Below are 19,476 nucleotides of genomic sequence, written 5' to 3' on the forward strand. Positions count from 1 at the left end.
ACATTTATTTCCCATTACAATCTGGATATTCTTTCCAGGAGCAGGGCATCTTTTGGCTCAGCTGTACTCTGTAACATCCTTCAGTGAAGGTCTCCCAAGGCTATTGTAGCTAGGGACTCTGTCCCACAGGTTGAAGATTAAATGAAAACAACAGCTTTAGATGAAGTTATGTACTTACCATAATGTTCCATCTGAGTTGTTGCTTTTCATTTGTCTTCAACCGTCCCTCCCTCCTTCCCCCTGCCCTTTTTGGCTGTGTAGTGGACTGGACAGAGGCAGCTATAGGTGTCTTCTTGGCTGGAGTGGAGTCTTTCTGTGCCAGTGCCCTTTTTGGTCAAGGTAGGAATGTTTTTTATACTGTTAGGGGTTCGTGCTGTTCTTCATCAAACTTGATCTGCGGGGAGGAGGGATAGTAGGGCATTATGGGTTGGGGAGGAGCTTGGATTTCAGATCTGATGCTGGAGTATAAGGCCAAGCCGGATTCGTGCCAAATCCAAGTCCCACAGGTTGAAGACAAATGAAAAGCAAAAACTCAGGTGGAACGTTATGGTTAGTACATAATTTCTATTTTCTTCCTTAAATTTCAAAACAAGGGAGAGTACCTGCTTCATATGTTGGATGTACATAGACATCTCTGCTTCTACTTAGATAGAACCAAAACATTTAGGAAATCTGACCAACTCTTAGTATCTTTTTCCAAATCCAAGTTGGATAAACCAGTTTCCAAGGTTACCCTAGCTCATTGGACAACTAAAAAATCCTATGACCAAACACTGTCAGCAACCTGGAAACGTTGACACTAGTATTTTTTTTCGAACAACACAACTAGCGGCGACCACTAGTTCATACAAAATCCTCTTTATTTGTAACCATACAGCAAAAACACTGCATTGAGCACTTTTCCCCTAAACTGGGGTTTTTATTTCATTGGATAACTAGTTGTATTAAACTTGCTTATTGTACTAAGGGCAACCCCTTACCTTGCCACATTAAGGCCCATTCTGTTAGATCTATTTCTACCTCTTCAGCCGTCTGATTAAAACTTCCCATTGATGAAATGTGTGCTGCTACTTGGTCAAATCATCATACCTTTATTTCCCATTATAAACTGTGCAGTATTTCTAGGAACAGGACATCCTTTGGTTTTGCTATGCTCCGAAATATCCTTCCTTGAGGGTCGCCCAAGTTCTTTCTGTAGCTGGGGACTCTGTCCCATAGTTTGAAGAGCAGATGAAGGCAACAACATCAGATAAAGAAGTTACATACTTACCGTAACATTCCATCTGTGTTGTTGCCTCGCATTTGCTCTTCAACCTTCCCTCCCTCCATCCCCCTGCCTTTTAAAGGACATAACAGAAAATTTTGGACAGATACTTCTCTTCTATCTTTGAGCTCCTGAAGTATCCCCACATAACTTATTCTTTTATCTCTAGGTAATTTTTCCTGTTTATTTGTATCATGATTATGTGATATGCTATGCTGCAGCAAACTCAGTCCGAGGGATTTTGAGGAGAGGAGCATCATGGGTAGGAGAGGAGCTCAAATGTTGGAGCCTACAGCTTTGGTATGTCACTAAGTCAGACCCAGTGCTCATATCTGAAACCCATAGGTTGGAGAGCAAATGAGAGGCAACAACACAGATGGAATGTTATAGTGAGTACATAACTTTTTTTTTATTTATTTCAGTATTTATTTTGTCGATTTTCTCATAGAATCTGGATGCCAATCCTACATCATGGTCTCTGCCAGGGTTCACCTGCTGCAAGCTCTTGGCAATTTTTTCCATGCAATGTCAAGTCTGCTGTTAGTTTTTATATTAATAACTCTTTTTAGCCAAGTCCTTTTTCTGCAGTTTCGTCATTTATTGTACTTGTCAAACTCGCAGCACTTTTTTTCCCCCAGGTATTGTAGGTGAGCCATCTGTTTTTAACTCTCCAGTATTTTGAGCTGGAGAATGAAAACATGCTTTTTCAGCTAGTCCTTGTCTGTAGACCTCTTGCCACTGTGAGCTAGCTACTCTTTTGAGTTAGCAGATAACCATTATTAGGTCAACCTTATTTCCTAGAACTTGAATGGATAGTGAGCTTGACTTGGACTGGGAAAATGTTTTGGACAGAGTTTCTTCTTCCTGATAACTGGTTTATTTCTCCAGTCTCAAGTATGGACTGGGCAACATGCAAGCTAGGCCACTGTTTTTAGAGATTAGTAAAAGCCTGCCTCAACGTATGTGGCTCAGTTATTTATCATGCTTTGGAGTTTGTTTTGAGGTATGTTATTTACCATCTGTTTTAAAGAGAATTTTAATTATTGCATTCTTAATGAAAAGTTCCAGTCTCTAACTGTGTGAGTAATTTCTGTCCAATCTTTGACTTTCCTCTTTTTGGTAAGGTTCTGAAGAAATTAGTCTGCTTCTAGCATAATTAACAGTTAACTGGCACATGGCTCCTTATCGGTTCAAGTTTTGCACTTAACACTGCATAGTTAAAGAGATATAAATTGTTAGTATGCACTTGTCTGTCTTGATCTCTCTGCATTGTTTGATACTGTTGACCAGAGTATCCTGATTGAACATTTTCAGTTTTGCTGTTGTCCTTTTGCTGCCCTAAAGCAGTTACACCCTTCTGAACACTTTCTCACATTGCTATAGGGCCTCAGAACTTCCCGCACTTTAGTGTTGAGTTTCTAAGGGCTCAGACTTGGGACTTCTGTTGTATACAGAATTCATGCTGTCTCAGGTAATCTTACTAGAATGAGGGACTTTAGTTACCACTGGTGCTATACAGCTGTATCTTTTTCTGAACAAATGATTAAGAGATTATATATATATATTGCAAAATATATATATATATATATACATTAGTGGACAGCTCATAATCTGTTGAAATTCAGCACAGATAAGACCGAGATCATGACAGGTTATGCTACTGTTCCAGACTGCCACTTTTTATTTTCTGTGATGGCAAAAACAAATTGCAGTTAGTAAGTGTGAAATCTTAAGTCTTATCCTGCATGATTGACTGACATGTGGGGACCAAGGTGTCTGTTGTCTAGTCACTTTTCTATCTGAGGAATATTGCTTGGAGTAAAGCACTTGATAACCTCCCAAAAAAACTCCAGTAGGTATTCCATGCCCATTGTCTTCCCACATTGACTAGCACCTTGCCCTTACGGGGCTTCATAAAATTGAGTGACTGTATCTACTGCAGAACTCCTCAGCATAGTTACCTATGGTACTTATTACCAACGTATTACTGCCATGCTCCATGGACTGCCCTGAATTTTTATCTGGTGCCAAATTATATTCATGATCTTAGTGTTGGTTTTCTTTTCTTTAAATTACCTGTGTCATTACCTGAAAGAGTTGACTGCTTCTGTAGTTCCCCACATGCTCTGCCACCCTGATTTTTCAAAGAAAGGATTAAAGTTAGTCATTGTTGGAAGTTGCTATGCCACAGCTAGAATTATCTGGTCTTTGCTTATATGTTTACAAAAGTCTGCAACTTTGGAAACCACCACCATAGGAGTACTGGGAATTTTCCATTCTGACCCTGTTTTAAGCATTGCTTTAAAAAGCCTTGTTTTTGTCTTGGGTGTATCTGATGATTTAACATTGATATTTACTGCTTTTCACATAATTGTTTAGTTTCTTTATTTTTTGTTTTGCTTTGCCTTAATAGTGTGAATGTGCTAAGTGCTTAAGCACATTTAATAACGTCAGATAGTTTTCTGATTGTGAGACTACCTTGACAGCACTCTTTCATATATTGATGCATGTCACATTTGTTCAGGGTTCTCAACCTGATTATATTTTTGTACAAACTTGCATATTATACATCTGAACTTTAATTTCACTGTTGTCAAATAAATTTTGTATTTTAGCTACATCTTGTTTGAGTATGCTGTTACTTCACCGTGTCTTGTTGCATTTGGCTCTTCAGAAGATTTTTTAGAAGCAAATCAGAAAAGAACATTTCTAATGCTTTTTTCTCAAGAATGTTGTTGGTAGATTATTAAGGTGGCTAGAGTAGTAGGTGTTTTCCCGACGCAGGCTTAAAGTTGATCAATGGGGTAGTATAAGTAGTACTTGTCATGCATAGTAAACGTATTGGCAGATACACCAAGTCTGAGCACTAAATAACTAAACAATGGATTATTTTCCTAAAATAACATTTTAAAGAAATGCCACCTTGTGAGAAGTGATCAGTTGTTATTTATCTTGTAGGTACAAGAGGGAGGCCTGCTGTAAACAGAGTCACAGAAAAGGGAAAGGATAATGCTTTACAGGTGTGCAGTACTAAGAAAAGGGCAGCACGGAATGATGATTATGAACCCTTACAACTAGAGGTTACCGCAGAGGAAGAAATGAATGAAAGATTTGCTAGAAGTCCAGAGTATAGGTGTGAAGAATTTGCTGAATCTTCCACAACAGAAGATTCACAAGAAGAATTGGAGGATGCATCAGAAGAAGAGGAAGAGGAATGGTAAAACTAATGTCCATTTTAACTTGTGCATCTGCTTTATTCCTGTTAAATGTAGTTTCAGACTACATGAGATCCATAGAATCTGCCAGATCAGAATATTTTATTTATGTACTTATTTCCATTTATTAGATCCGCGGTGGTGCAGTGGTAGCATTGTTGCCTCACAGCAAGAGGTTCTCCTGTTCGATTCTCAGCTGCAGTGCAGGGAGTGCCTTCTGTGTGGAGTCTGCATGTCCTCCCCGCGGTTGGGTGGGCATTCAAAAGACATGCGTAAATGGGTGTGCCTTCGTTGAAGGTTGAATGTCGAGCTGGCACCTCGGCGTTCATCAGAATCTACTGCCAATCATTAGCGGACCGGAGTACTGCTGTGGCGACCCCTAACCGGGAAAAGCCGAAAGACAAACAACTTATTTCCATTTATTAACTGGATGGATGGATTAGTCTGAGAGCACTTTTCACGCTTGTCTCATGCCAAAAACCATTGCAAACATAATTGGAGATAATAGTCAAAATAATTAACAATTGCATTTGTGAAATAAATGCGCAACATTGCTTCATGTTCATAGGTTCATACTAGGCTATCTGCCCTAGGGCATTTATAAGCCTAGCCAGAGTGTGTTTGGCTTTCGCCACCCATTTTAAATTAATTTTGCTATGCCCTTTTTCGAGGTTAGTATACTGTGCCTGTGTCTAACACTGACACAGAAGTGATACCCGGGGTAAACCTATGATCTCCCATCCACTCATCAAGATTCCTCTTGAAGAGAGTCAATGAGGGACTCTGCCTAACCTGGACTGGGATTTTATTCCAGAGTGAAGGGAGCCTCTGGGTTATGAATCTGTCCCTCCAGCATGTCCTATTTATTTCAGTGCTGAGGTTCAAGTCTCTCGAGCACGTAGCTCGATGGGATTTGGATTTTCTGAGGTGCAGCATGTCCATTAATTCGGGGTTGGACATGGCTTTATACGCCAGGCACAGATCGCCTCTGAGCAGGCGGTATGCCACTGAGTAGAGCTGGAGTTTCTTTAACCGGGCAGCATATGGCATCTGTTTGAGCCCTTTGATCCTCTTGGTGAGGTACTTTTGGGGTCTTTCCAGTTGCTGCAGGTGTCTGGTAAGGTACATCCCAAAGGGACATTGTACTCAATTATCGGCCTGATGAGGGATGAGTAAGAGGCACGATGACTTCCCTGATCTAGATGTGAATCCCTTCATGATTAGGTGGGCTATATAAAATGTTTTTCTAACCACTTTGGCCACGTGGTTGTCAAATGAGAGATTGCTATCAACTTGGGTCCCCAGGTCCCTAATTACTTCTTCTGTACTTAATGGATTACCACCTATGTGGTAATTTGTGGGCACTTGTTTTTGCCAAAGGGGATGACTATACACTTTTTGGCGTTTAGCTTGAGGCCATGGCTCTGGCACCAGTTGTCTGTTTCTATGAGGCCCTTTTGGAGGATGCTTGTGTCGGCTGGAGAGTCGATTATGGCGCCCAGTTTGCAGTCATCTGCGAACTTGGTCAGCCACAGTTCTTCCGTGTTGGCCTGTACCTCCGAGAAATATATACTGAACGAGAGGTCCCAGGACTGAGCCTTGTGGGACGCCACTTGTAACTGGTTTGGAGTCTGACATGGCTCCAGCAATTCTAACCATGTGGGTTCTGTCCTTGAGCCAGTTTGTAACCCATCTAGTGACATAGGGGTTTATATTTAAGCTGGTGAGCTTATCTATAATGCCCGAGTGGGGTATTGTATCGAAGGCTTTTGCAAGGTCCAGGTAGGCTGTGTGGACCACCTTCCCCTCGTCAATGGCCTTGGTGACTGTTTCAAAGAAATAACCAGGTTTAAGAGGCAGGATCTGCCCTTAAAGCCAAACTGGGTAGGATCCAGTGTCTGTAGGTCCCCAATATCTTTATTTATGAGGTCCATGATGATCTTTTCCATAGCTTTGCAGACCAAGCTAGTCAGGCTTATGGGGCGATAGTTTCCATGATCTGTTGAGGCACCACCTTTGTGGAGAGGGACCACTGTTGCTGTACGTCACTCTTTAGGTACATATACCTAAAGAGTGGCGTAAGGCTGAGATTGAACAGTAGTAAGGCTGAGATTGAACAGTAGTTTTATGTTTGGGTTTAGCTCTTCTTGGAGTTCATGTAAGACACAGCCCGGGACACCGTCTGGTCCCATTAATGCTGTGTTTTTTGCTTTGGAGAGGGCTGCTCTTACCTGAGCATCTGAGATGTCAGGGGGGGCAGCACTCTGCTGGGATAGATATTTGCCCCTTTTGGTGGGGGGGGGGGTTTGCGCTGAACCTGTCAGTTAGGATGTTGGCAATGTCTGTGGGTTCGGTGTATTTTTTGTCATTTTGGATTAATTCTGAGCATATCTAGGAATTCCCACCCAGGTTCCTAACATAACTAAAGAAAGCCTTGTGATTATCCTTAGTGTCTTGTGCAATTTTTCTCTCGAAGCTGGCCTTAGACAATTTTATGAGTGCCCGTAGTTTTTTGCTAATACTGATCAGAGATGCCTTCCCTTTTTGGGATTTTGCTCTATCATGTAGTAGCTTCCTCCTATTGTATAGTTTGTTTATGGCTGGGGTCCACCAGACAGGACGTCTGCCTTTGGAGGATTGGGTCTTGGTTTTATTTGGGATTGCATGATCCATGCATTCCTGAAGGTGTTCATAGATTGCGTTTATAAAGGATTCTGCGGTCTGGGCCGTATTTTCCACAGGCCCGGGGGCTTTGAAGGATTCCACCTCGGTTTTGAGGAGTGTGAAATCTGCTTTAGAGAAGTTTTTCACTGTGGTTTTCTAGGCAGGGGGTGGGGTCGGGATGTGAATATCCAGTGAGATTAGTTTATGGTCTGATTGTACCAGTGAGGGATACACTTCTGGTCTGGAGCATAGAGTCCCCATGTTGGTGATCAGGTCCAGTATGTTTTCCCCTCTTGTGGGAGTGGTAACAAGTTGTTCCATAGCATTTGAGTTGATAAATTCTAGGAACCTTTGGGCTAGGATGTTGGAGCTAGAGTAATGCTCCCAGTCTATGTTTGGGTAGTTGAAGTCGCCCAATATAATGGTGTTTGGAGAGACCTTCATATTTTCCAGTGTTCTGAGGAAGGCTGAGTGGGATTCCTGGGTTTGGGAGGGTGGTCTGTAGCAGGCTTTAAACTGGAAGGCAGTTTTACCCACTGTTAGTTGCACATGGATAGTCTCTGATGTTTCGTGCTGTGTCACCAACCTGGAGGTGTGGGTATCTTTGACGAATATTGATACTCCCCCTCCTTTTGTGGTTCGGCCCAAGTTTTGGGGCCGAAAAGCATGGTATGAGGTATAACCTGGTAGTGCTGGGGTGCTCTCGGGAGCCTTAAACTAGGTTTCTGTTACTGCACAAATATCGATGTTCTCCATGCTAAGGAGAGTTTTGAGTGCGTGCATCTTGAGGTTTAGACTTCTGGCGTTGAGTAGCATTACTCTTAGTTTCTTATCCCTTGTGATACCTATGGAGGTGGGTTTGTCTTTTGAGCCTTGCCTAAAAAAGGCACTATGGGGGTAGCAAGAGTCTTTGCCAATATCCGAAAGCCCAGGGGTGACAGGTGCAAGCCATCCCTAGCGAAGCATCGTGGCTTGTCGAGCATGTCATCCCAGGCTGACAGGCATTGGATCCCCTTTAAATGACACCAATACTTAAGCCAACTGTTGAAATTGATCATCTTGTCTTCATATTGTGGCATCATTCTTGGTGAGGGTAAGATGCTACTCAAGGTCAGGGTCATACTGGCCTGGGCTACATGCTCAGAGAGCTCCTCTATGTCTCTTTTCATGTAGTCCAGGGAGGTACATCTCTGGTCATTCACACCAGCACGGACAATGACTGAGTCATATTTGTACTTGCCTTGGAGTGACCTGAGTGCTTGTGTTATGTGGCGGATCCTAGCACCCGACAGGCAGCTCACCGGGACCTTCTCCTTGTTCAGCCTGGTAAGCGGGGACGTCAGTGTGCCTAACGATAGTCACCTATTACAAGTGTATCAGGTGTGTTGTTTAGCCTTAAGGGCTGTGACTGTTCGGCACACTGCTTTGTGAGCTATGTGTTGCACGTGTTTTGTTTTGGGGTAGCGGTTGCTTGGGTGTCTGCTTTGGAGGTCTTGGCTGCTTAGGCAGATTTTTATTTAGAGCCTCCAAGTATGTTTTTGTGTGTTTGTGTTTGGTTTGCTGTCGTGGTAGGTCTATGTGAGACTGGAATTGTAGTGAGTGTGGTTTCCTTCTTCTCCTGACTGGTTACGCCAGTACTGAGTTGAGAGAGCTTAGCCTCTAGTTTGGCTATATGGTTGCATCTCTCACATTTGTTGGAATTTGTTGGGAGGAGGACAGGGTTGTCTGTGTACATGAGGCAGTTGTAACATTGCCTCAAGATTGCCAGATTCACCAGCTGGACCGGAGAGGAGATTCACAACTGACCTTTGGACATGCTAGAATAGTATTGGGAATTCCTTTATAATTGGAAAAAAAGGGCCAATGGGGAACAAGGTACTCAAGGGGAGTTTGTGAGGGTGTAGTGCTTTTAATTTTTTAGTGCTGACTTATGTAATTGCTTTAGTGAGCAAGTGTCAGGTAACTTAAATGCAATGTGTTACAGGTAACTTAAATGCAAAAATGACAAACAGTAACTTTCTTTCAAGTGAAACAAGGAAATAAGTACAATAAGCAATGCAGATATCACTAGGGATCCACAGAAGCGCTGAAAAGCTGCGTTTTAGGTGGAATTAGCATTTCAGGGAAATAAGCAAACAAACAACAAGCATATTACAAAGCTAGATTCAGCAGGCCTGGATCTAGTCTATGCTACAGCAAACAAGGTTTACCATTTTCAGTAAGAAACATTTCAAATATGCAGGCACTATAAGCCTTTAACCAGAAATTCCCAGCTCAGAAGGGCAGAGTCCAGCCTCTCATCCCACAAGAGTGCAGACCACGAACCTTCTTAATGTAAAATAACTGTCCTGAAGCCCAAGTGCTTAAACCAGAAGTAATACACTTTTAGAATAACAGACACTGAGCCCTCATTCAGCAGTTCCCAACTTAGAATGATGTAAGCTGTCTGTCCTGCCACCACAGTGCAGGCCACAAACCTTCCTAATGTAAAACAACTGGTCTGAAGCCCAAGTGCTTAATCCAAAAGACTTGAATGATAGCTACACTTTAATCAAGTTACTACCAAGCAGTAATAAATATAATTGAATACTTTAAAGAATGCCTGGATTAGTGCTCAAGTTATACAAACAAAGCTAGATTCAGCAGGCCTGGATCTAGTCTATGCTACAGCAAACAAGGTGTACCAATTTCAGTAAGAAGCAGTTCAAAAATGCAGGCACTATAAGCTTTTAACCAGAAATTCCCAGCTCAGAAGGGCAGAGTTCAACCTCTCCTCCCACAAGAGTGCAGACCACGAACCATGTATTACCTGTATAGAGTGTATGCAAGTGAAGTAGAGTTTTTTTGGAGTTCATATGTAAAATGTGATAGAAGAACAGTTAGAAAATAGTTGTAACTGAGAGAAGAGAGAGGAAGATTATGTTTATGGGGTTATAGGCATTTATTAGGCTAACAAACCCCAATGGCCTTTTTAAGCCTAGCCATGCATCCCAAATTTTTGACTAGTTCTGGTCCCCTTGATAAGTGTATGCAGGGACTTGGGAGGTGAAACATTTGGGGCCTGTGAAATGAATCATTCACAGCCTGCCTGTGTCCATTAGAGACATAGGTGCCAGGGCAGGGATGCATTTCCTGTTCCCCATCCAGTTGTCCAAGTTGCACTTGAATAAGTTTATTTATTTATTTTACATTTATTGACCCGAGATAGTCCAACTGGATTAATGTCCATTTTCTGTGGTGGCCCGGGCAGAAAAGCTTCAAGGTAAACAGAGAAGTAATAACAAAGAAGGCATATTACCAAGGTAGACAGTTAAGTAATAACAAAGAAGACATATTACAGATGAGATATTTACAAATTACATCAACAGACATGAAACAGACAATATCACAAGTTTGAGTTACCCCTGGTAACATTCGGGGAAAAAAATAACAGTAATTTGATTAATAGATTATATACATTCATGGTGAGAGTTAGCCAGGGTTGTTACAGTGGCAAAGCCATTTTAGTGCCAGATGTTGTCTGAGTTTAACTTTGAATTGGGATAGGGAGAAGAGCAAGTAATGTTATCTGGAAGGAGGTTCCATGCTTTACCTACAGATTTGCAAAGAGGGAGTCACCGGCAACATTGTTAATTTTAATTGTCTTAATTTGTAGTCTGTTTGAGGATCGGAGCAGTCTTGGATTGTTGGGGGGGGTCAAATTTTTAAGAGCTGGTGTGTTATCTGGATAATAGAGGATTTTATTAGCCATAATCAAAAGGTTTTATTGGATTTGACTGGGAAGTTCTAGCCGCCCAGGCTGTTTAAGGTTGATGTAATAATGTGTTCTAAAAGGTAGGCCAGTGGCAAACCTGACAATGTGGTTGTAACAGATTGAGAGTCTATTAAGTGCAGTTTTATTCAGATTAGAGAGAGGGCGGGATGCATATAAAAGTGTTGAAAGCAGGTGGGAGCGAGCTATGGCAACCATAGCCGGAGGGTTTAGGAAGGCTTTTATTCTATACAGTGACCCTAGTTTTTTATTGATGGTTTTGATCGTTCGGTTTACATGAACGTCAAATTTTAAGTTATTATCAATTATTACTCTTAACAGTTTTATAGAGGAGTCGGGGGTGATTATTGTGCCATCTTTTGCATTTGTGGTGAAGGTAAACGGTGTGGACCTTTGTGTTGGAGAATAACAGCATTTTAGATTTTTGGGGATTTAACAACATTCGACATTCGGAGAGCCAGGTTTCTCTAGTATTAAAGGTGGATTGGGTAACGGACCTTAATTCTGAGGGAGATCTGGCTGAGCAGATCAAGGTGGAATCCTCAGCGTATTGGATACAGCAAATATTCAGGATGACTGTATATAGGTTGTTTATAAAGATGGAAAACAGTAGGGTTCCTAATATGGAGCCTTGTGGCACTCCAAGGGTGTTAGGTAATAGGTTGGAGAGCTTGTTCTGCCAGAGGACAACATGCTGCCTCCCACTGAGGTAAGATTTATACCATTGAATGGCACTGGTGTTTAGACAGAAAGATTGCAGAGTATGAATCAAAAGTTGGTGATCCACCATGTCAAATGCCTTTGAAAGATCCAAGAAGAGGGATGAGGATATTTGATTATTGTTATGATTATTATTAATGGTATTGGTGAATGCTAGTAGGGCTGTGGTTGTGCTGTGGTGTGGACGGAAACAATGTTGGGTATCGACCACGAGGTGATTCTAAATTAAGTGGTGCATGTTGTTTGTGTATACATTTTTCCATAATCTTGGCTAGTGGAGAAAGTAAAACTATCGGTCTGTTATTGGAGAATTCAGTGGAGGAACCTCCTTTATGTAGTGGGATTACATAGGATGTTTTTCAAATGGTGGGAATTTTTGCCTCTGTTATGCTGTGGTTAATTAGTAAAGATACTGGAGAGGCTATGGCATCAGCTGATTTTTGAAGGTACTCAACAGGGAGTTGATCAGCTGAGAGTGTGGTGGGTTTTAATTTTTTGAGCAAGGTATGGATAAGTGATGTGGACACTGACTGGAAGCTGAAAGAGAGTAGGTTTATAGGGGTGGTGCTATCAGGGCCAGGGGAGCTGGGAGGTAGTTGGCTAGCTAGGGCTTGAATTGTCTCTGTAAAGAATTGGTTAAAACTGTCTGAGACATCCTCAGGGGATTTATCAATGGTAGTGGTGGGGATAGGTGTAGACATTTTTCCAGGATGGAGTAGATTATTCAGACCTGCCCAAAACTTCTGAGAATTGTTCTGGTTTGCTGTCTGTAAATTACAGTAGTATTGTTTTTTGTCTTGCAGAATGGATTTTTAGTCTCATTCCTAGCTTGCCTGTATTTAACATGATTGTAGGGGTCTTTAGTGGAGCGCCGTAGAGCCCAGATTTTGTTTCTGCTGGAAATTTTTAGTCTAGATGCTTTAGACAGCCATGGGGCAGTTTTTGCCTTTGTTCGCTTAGAAAGGGCAGGTGTATGCAAGTCAAGGATATCAAGAAATCTATTGTTAAAATATGAAACTGCCTCTTCTAAGGGGAGGTGTTTTAATATAGACCAGTTACAGGAGTAAAGTTCCTGTTTGAATTTGACAGGTCAAAGTTTACTTTGTTTCTGACTGCAGTGAGATTAGAACCCCTACCTACCTACGTGGTTATACAAGCTAGAGAAGACAGAACTTAACACTATTGACATGGCACAAGTCTAACAAGTTCATAGTTAGGTAAAGCACTTTCATTGCAGTAGGTCAAATAAGATGCTTTTTTGACAAGGTTCTAAAGATTTTTAAGCTGTGGTGGTGGTGCTGTTTTAGCGTTGTCGCCTCACAGTAAGACGTTGTCCTGTTCGATTCTCATCTAGAGCGTCTTCTGTGTGGAAACATGCGTGAATGGGCATGCCTTCGTTGAAGGTTGTGCGTCAGGGCTGGCAACTCGGCACGTAAAAATCTACTGCCAATCATTAGCGGACCGGAGTTCCGCTGTGGCGACCCCTAATGGGGAAAAGCTGAAAGACTCCGTCAGTCTAAAGATTTTTAAGTCTGGGAACTTATGGATTTCAAGAGGTAGGCCAAACAAGACTGCTGGACAAGTTTGTGGAAAACTACCTCAGTGATGCTTAAAGAAATTGAAGGCACTACAAAATGATGACAGTGTTGTTTCTGCAAGAGTACATTGTTGTTGAAGGTCTTAAAAATAGGCCAAGGAAGGTCAGAAGTTAGAGATGTTTTATGTGAATTGGAATACGCCCAATAGGCCAATGATTTTAGTGTTTACAGAGTTTTGGACATGCATTGATGATTGTTCCTACATCACACAGATTTATGTAGCAGCAAATTTATTTAATTTTTTTTTTTGCAAAGTTTTTGTGTATAAAGAAGATTATTGCTTATGATATAAATGACATCATTGCAAAACTGTAACTTTTCAGCCGGTGCTTACATAGTCTTTACATCAAATCCATTTGTTATTTGGCATGCACCGAGCATGTTCTTTCAGATCTCTCTGTATTCATGCTGTACTAATCTGGCAAAGTGATCTCTACTTTTAATTAGCAAATTCTGCAGATAATCTTAGTTAACTTTGGACAGTGATGAGCTCTTGCCTAAGTGGGCAGCAGTTTAGGCATATTTGTTTTGGAGGAGCTCTTAGATTTTCCCCCTCTTGTGAGCATTTTTTAGAGTTTATGATACCATTTCAATCTTTAAAAATCAACAGCCTGAAGAGACAGACCTTGACAATACTTTCTAATAACATTAACTTTGCATTTTTCTGACATGTTTAAATGGAGTGTATGTATTCTGTCTTTTTCCAGCAATTTCAACTACCCCACCATTAACTGGGAAAACTACTCGTGTACCAACTCTTTTGCTCAACGTTTTCTAGAATTCATAAATTCCAACGCCTTGGATCAACTTATTCACACCCCCCATCAGGGGCAGCAATATCCTAGACCTGGTCATTACCAACATGGGAAACTGGTGTTCCACACCAGAGGTCAATTCCTCGTTGGTCAGATCCGACCACAAGCTAATCACCCTAGACATCCACATCCCACCCTAGACATCCACATCCCACCCCCACCCCCAATTAGGGAAACCATCGTAAAAAACTTCTCCAAAGCCAACTTCACACTTCTTAAGACAGAAGTGGCAAACTTCATGACACCCATGCAGACGGACAATAGAGGTATGACTGCTGAATCCTACACAGATGCACTTTATAAGCACTTACACGAGTGCATGGATCATGCTATCCCTAATAGAACCAAGATGTTATCTTCTAAAAAAGGAAACCAATCTGGTGGTCCTCTGACATAAACAAACTCTACAACAGAAGAAAGAAACTGTTGCAAAAAAGAGTAAAATCCCATGACTGGAGGAACTCCCTGGTCAACCTCAGTAAGATGCTGAGATCCCTCATAAAATCCTCCAAAGCTAGTTACGAAAACAAAATTGCCACTGACTCTAAAGACAGCCACAAAGCATTCTATAGCTATGTCAAGAATCTCAATGGGAACACTCAGATCTGCTCTGAGTTACAGCACAATGGCACTAAATATACAGAACCAACTGATATTGCCAACATCCTAGCAGATAGGTTCAGTGCTAACTTTATCCCCCTCTCACCCCCTAGAGGGCCCATCGCTATACCGGAAGAATGCAAAGTTCCTATAATCACGGCTGCACAGGTAAAAAACACACTATCCAAAGCCAAGAACACAGCATCCATGGGACCTGACAATATCCCAGGCTGCGTTCTACACGAACTACAGAATGAACTGGCACCATACGTAAGTACCATGTTCAATCATAGCCTCACCTCAGGCTTTGTACCCACTGAATGGCGCACTGCGACGGTTATTCCACTCCACAAAGGGGGAGCCATGACAGACCCCGGGAACTACGGCCCCATTAGCCTGACGAGCCTGGTCTGCAAGGCCATGGAACGTATCATTGTGAAACTCATAAACAAAGATATTGGTAATCTCCAAACTCTGGACCCTACCCAGTTTGGATTTGTAAAAGGCAGATCATGTCTCCTAAACCTGATTGACTTCTTTGAAGCAGTCACCAAAGCCATAGATGAGGGAAAAATGGTTCACACAGCTTATCTAGATCTCGCCAAGGCTTTCAACAGCATCCCCCACTCTGGAATTATAGATAAGCTCACTAAACTAGTATAAATCCCTATGTCACAAGATGGGTTGCCAACTGGCTCACAGACGGAACCCACACTGTGAAAGTAGTGGATTCCAAATCCGACTTCAGACCAGTGACAAGTGGAGTACCACAGGTTTCAGTCCTGGGTCCTCCCCTGTTTGGTATCTCCTTCTCTGAAGTGCAGGCTAACACAGAAGGTCTTTGGCTAACAAAGTTTGCAGATGACTGCAAACTAGGAGCCATAATCGAAACTCCAAACAATGTGGACAAACTGCAAAAGGGCCTCACTGAGACAGATACCTGGTGTCAAAGCCATGGCCTGAAGCTCAATGCCAAAAAGTGTATTGTCATCCCCTTTGGTAAAAACTCTGTACCCCTGAACTACCACATAGCTGGTAGTCTACTTAATGCCGAAAATGTGATGAGACCTTGGGACACAGGTGGACAGTAGTCTCTCCTTTGATAATCACATTGCCACAGTGGTCAGGAAATCCTTCTACGTGGCTCATCTCATCACAAAAGGATTCTCATCCAGGAAAAAAGAGGTCATTGTTCCCCTCCACTCATCACTCATTAGACCCATTATAGAGTACAATGCCCCTTTTGGTATGTACTTCACAAGACATCTACAACAACTGGAATGACCACAGAAATACCTCACAAAGAGGATTACTGGCCTCAAACAGATGCCCTACGCAGACAGTCTCAAAAAACTACAGCTTTACTCCATCGCATATCGCCTACTCAGGGGCGATCACTGATAAACATACAAAGCTATGTCAAACCCAGAGCTGTTGGACATGCTCCATTTAAAGAAATCCCAATCCCTCCGAGCTACACGCTCTAGGGACCTAAACCTTGTCACCACAATAAACAGAACATGCTGGAGGGATAGATTCCTGTCCCAGAGACTTCCCATACTCTGGAACAGACTACCTATCTATGTCAAACAGAGCTCCTCATTAGCACTCTTCAAGAAAAGTCTTGATGATTGGATGGAAAATGGGAAATTCACCCCAGGGATCACTTCTGTGGCTCTGCTAGATAGGGGCACAGGAAAATAATTTTCTTGGGTGGCAAAAGCCAGGGTACATTTTTTGGCTAGACTTATATAGGCCCTAGGGCCAATAGCCTTGTACCTACCTATGAACCTATGATAGCTTCCTAGTGAAAAAGCTTTGGTTATAAGGTCTAATTCGGGCTAGTACGTGGGGAGCATACTAGAGGTAAAGTGTCTCCACAACATTATTCATCATTACAGTTTCACTGAAAGAGGTCTCCTTATGGGTCAGTGCTTAGCCGCAAACTGCTGGCTGAAGGATTTCTGTATAATGACTACACTGTCAATAATATATCATTATTTTCTTAACAGCATAAACAACCATGTTTTTAGATATAGATTTTTGTATGCATTCAATAGTAGAGTCCACTGGAACCAGACTGTATTAGCTCCTGTCATTCAGGAAACCTAACCCAGTCCACCAAGAAGAGAGTCAGCTTTGTATCTCTTTGGCAAGCATTTGGAGTGGCTGCATCTAATGTTGGTTCTGTGGGGAATTCATGGAGGAAAATGTTCCAGAGCAGTGTATGAAGAAAACAATCTTCTTATAAATCCTTGTAATATTTTTTTCCATTTTATGAGCTTGTCAAAGTTCAGGGCTAAATCTATCACTGACTTTTTTAACTTTTACTTTTGCCTGTAATTGAATTTTGTAGTGATGTAATTTTTTTATATTTGAAAATGTCCATCTGTTATATTTTGGAGTTTTATGATTTATGGCATTGTCCTGCATATTTAATTTGTCCTGATAGCTTTTTTAATTGTTTTAGCTGACTATATCTAGAAATGAAAGTCTGGAAGAGAACCATAGTTTATTGTGGTGAGAGTGATTTAAAAAACTGAGGCATTTAAGCTGTTATTTTCTGCACTTAATGTTAGTCAAAGAAACATGTAACACTGAGGACTGACTCATAAGTAATTGAAGTTACAGTGATTATGGTGCAAAACGCTAAAACACTGCCAGTCCAGTGGGGTGGGAGGGGTAAAACTCTGACTATGCCCAAAGTAGAGTTGAATTCAATTACTGTGTTTGGTATCTGATAGAGCTAGCAGTGAGGATTGACATGTCTGTCCTGAGAGAAAAAAAATCATGCTTACATGAAGAGGATCATTCATCAAGCCCTGGTGTAGGCCTGTGTTTGAAATGATCACCAATTTGGGCATATAGGAGAACCAAGGAAGAGTGGTTGCCCTAAGACTTAGGTTGGGCATGTCCTCAGCTGGCCACTTCTCATAGCTCGACCCAACCTCCTAGGTTAGGTTAACATGGTGGATTTAGGACTTAAGAATAACCTGTAGTGCAAATACCAGCAGATAATGGCACTGTCAGGATCAGTTCTACTCCACCTCCCATACCCCTGACCCAACTCCCATTTCCAGACGGCTTGTGAATGCCTCTGCCAGGAAGGTGCCATGCATCCACTTACAATACCTTCCTTCCCCTCATCTTCATCAGTGTAACTCCATCTTTGGAGTTAGTATCAGATGTGGAGGACAGGATCAATGGGACCAAAAGTTGAGCAGCAGCCAGTCATCTGTGATATGGACAGAGGCATCCCCCACTAGTTGATATTGTAAAAAGTTACATCACTTGGGCAGTGAAGCACCAATTCACTCTTCCTCACACCTCCACCTCTCTGGATACACTAACTCAGCAATGACTTCCTTACCCTCAAAATTCCACAGTCTTGACAGACTCGAACCACAGAGTGCAAATAAATGGGATTAAAAAAAGTGAATCCCTTTCTGAACAAAGTAATGTCAATGTAATCAATGCATCCCCATTGAGGACCCTGCGGCTGGGTTGTATCCTGTCCTACAGTAAGTAGTCTACATCTTTTTCCAGAAGTTCTCTTTATTAGGGGCTACATTCACCCATGGTAGTGTATACAGTAACATCACTCATTGTGTTCGAGAGTGCATTTGTCCCCTGCATCTGTTATTTTTTTGACAGCTGCATAGTTTGAGCCTCGGTCCTTGCTTCTGAGGCTAAAATGTTCTTGTGGGTCACATGCTCTTTGGATGTATTTTTAGTGCCAGATGTTTCTGAATTCTGAAAATCTTTCTTGTGGAAACTAATGCCAGGGTAGCCCTAGGCAATCCTGCGAGCATACTGGAATCATGATGACTTCATTGTGAGGATTGGCTGAGACCTAATCCTCCTACAGAGGTAGATTTGCATTGTCCATAGTCTCCAGTTCTGGCCGGTGGTAAGGAATTTCCTTAGCTATTGGGGAAAGTCTTGTGCAGTCCTCCTTTTCTGTGGTAAACTTAAAACTGGAGAAAGCACTCACTTTTCCCATCTTGTGATGCATCCAGACTTGTCAGCACTGCTTTTTCCACCATATCTGCTCAGTCTTAATTCCATCCATCTTGATTACAGGGGGCATTGCCTCCAATTTTGGGGGTTGCTCAGCACCAGTGCTGGTATTTTTTAGGAATAGACTGCTTGGTTATGACAGAGAAGATATAAGGTAAGCCCATGTCACAGTTTGTGCTCTAGACACATGAGATCAGGGACTTATTCAGTGCCCAGTGAGAATTAGAGTTGCAAGTACACAATTTCACACAGAGACTCTAGTGCAGTGCCAGGCCTAGCACAGCATTTCACCATTGTTTATTGTTTGACAAGTAGGTCCAGATCAGTCTTAAACCTTGCATACATGTATTTCTTACTCACATGACCTATAGGCACAATATTGGACCTAGAGCACTGACAGAGGGCTGAACTTCCTTCTGTCCTGGCTTCTGGGGTGGGTTCCAGTAGAGGAATATTTTTGAGATGGACAGAATTTTTATATCCCATGGCTTTCTCCATGTCTCATTGAATGATATCTCATATAGAGAGGCCTGAGCCACTTTAGAGATTGTCCAGCTCTTGTCCCAAGTAATTTGTTTGCTTTTTATTTCTGTTCATGAGAAGTTTGAAGTGGATATTGGCCATTTTCATAGAATCCTCAGGCAGAAGAGCTCCATCAAGAAACAATAGGAAACTGCCTTGCATGATTCAGTTCATCCACTTCAACTTAAAGACCGGTAACTGGTGGTTAATCAGTATAATCAGAATACTTTTTAACACTATTCAGTACTTCAGTTGTGGTTCATTTACATGTTAATTTCCATCTTCT

General features: G+C 41.9%; 1 protein-coding gene across 3 annotated transcripts in view; it reads left to right on the forward strand.

The window, feature by feature from the left end:
- LOC122812109 (myoneurin-like) overlaps positions 1-19,476 on the forward strand; it is a 947,405-nt gene that overhangs the window by 493,654 nt on the left and 434,275 nt on the right. For all 3 annotated transcript variants that reach the window (XM_044084390.1, XM_044084391.1, XM_044084392.1), the window contains exon 6: positions 4,223-4,481. In XM_044084390.1, coding sequence (XP_043940325.1) covers positions 4,223-4,481 — 259 coding nt within the window. The remainder of the gene's footprint in view (positions 1-4,222; positions 4,482-19,476) is intronic.

This window comes from Protopterus annectens, chromosome 9.part0, assembly GCF_019279795.1.
Source record: "Protopterus annectens isolate FY-2018-M chromosome 9.part0, PAN1.0, whole genome shotgun sequence".
NCBI classification, from domain to species: Eukaryota; Metazoa; Chordata; order Ceratodontiformes; family Protopteridae; genus Protopterus; species Protopterus annectens.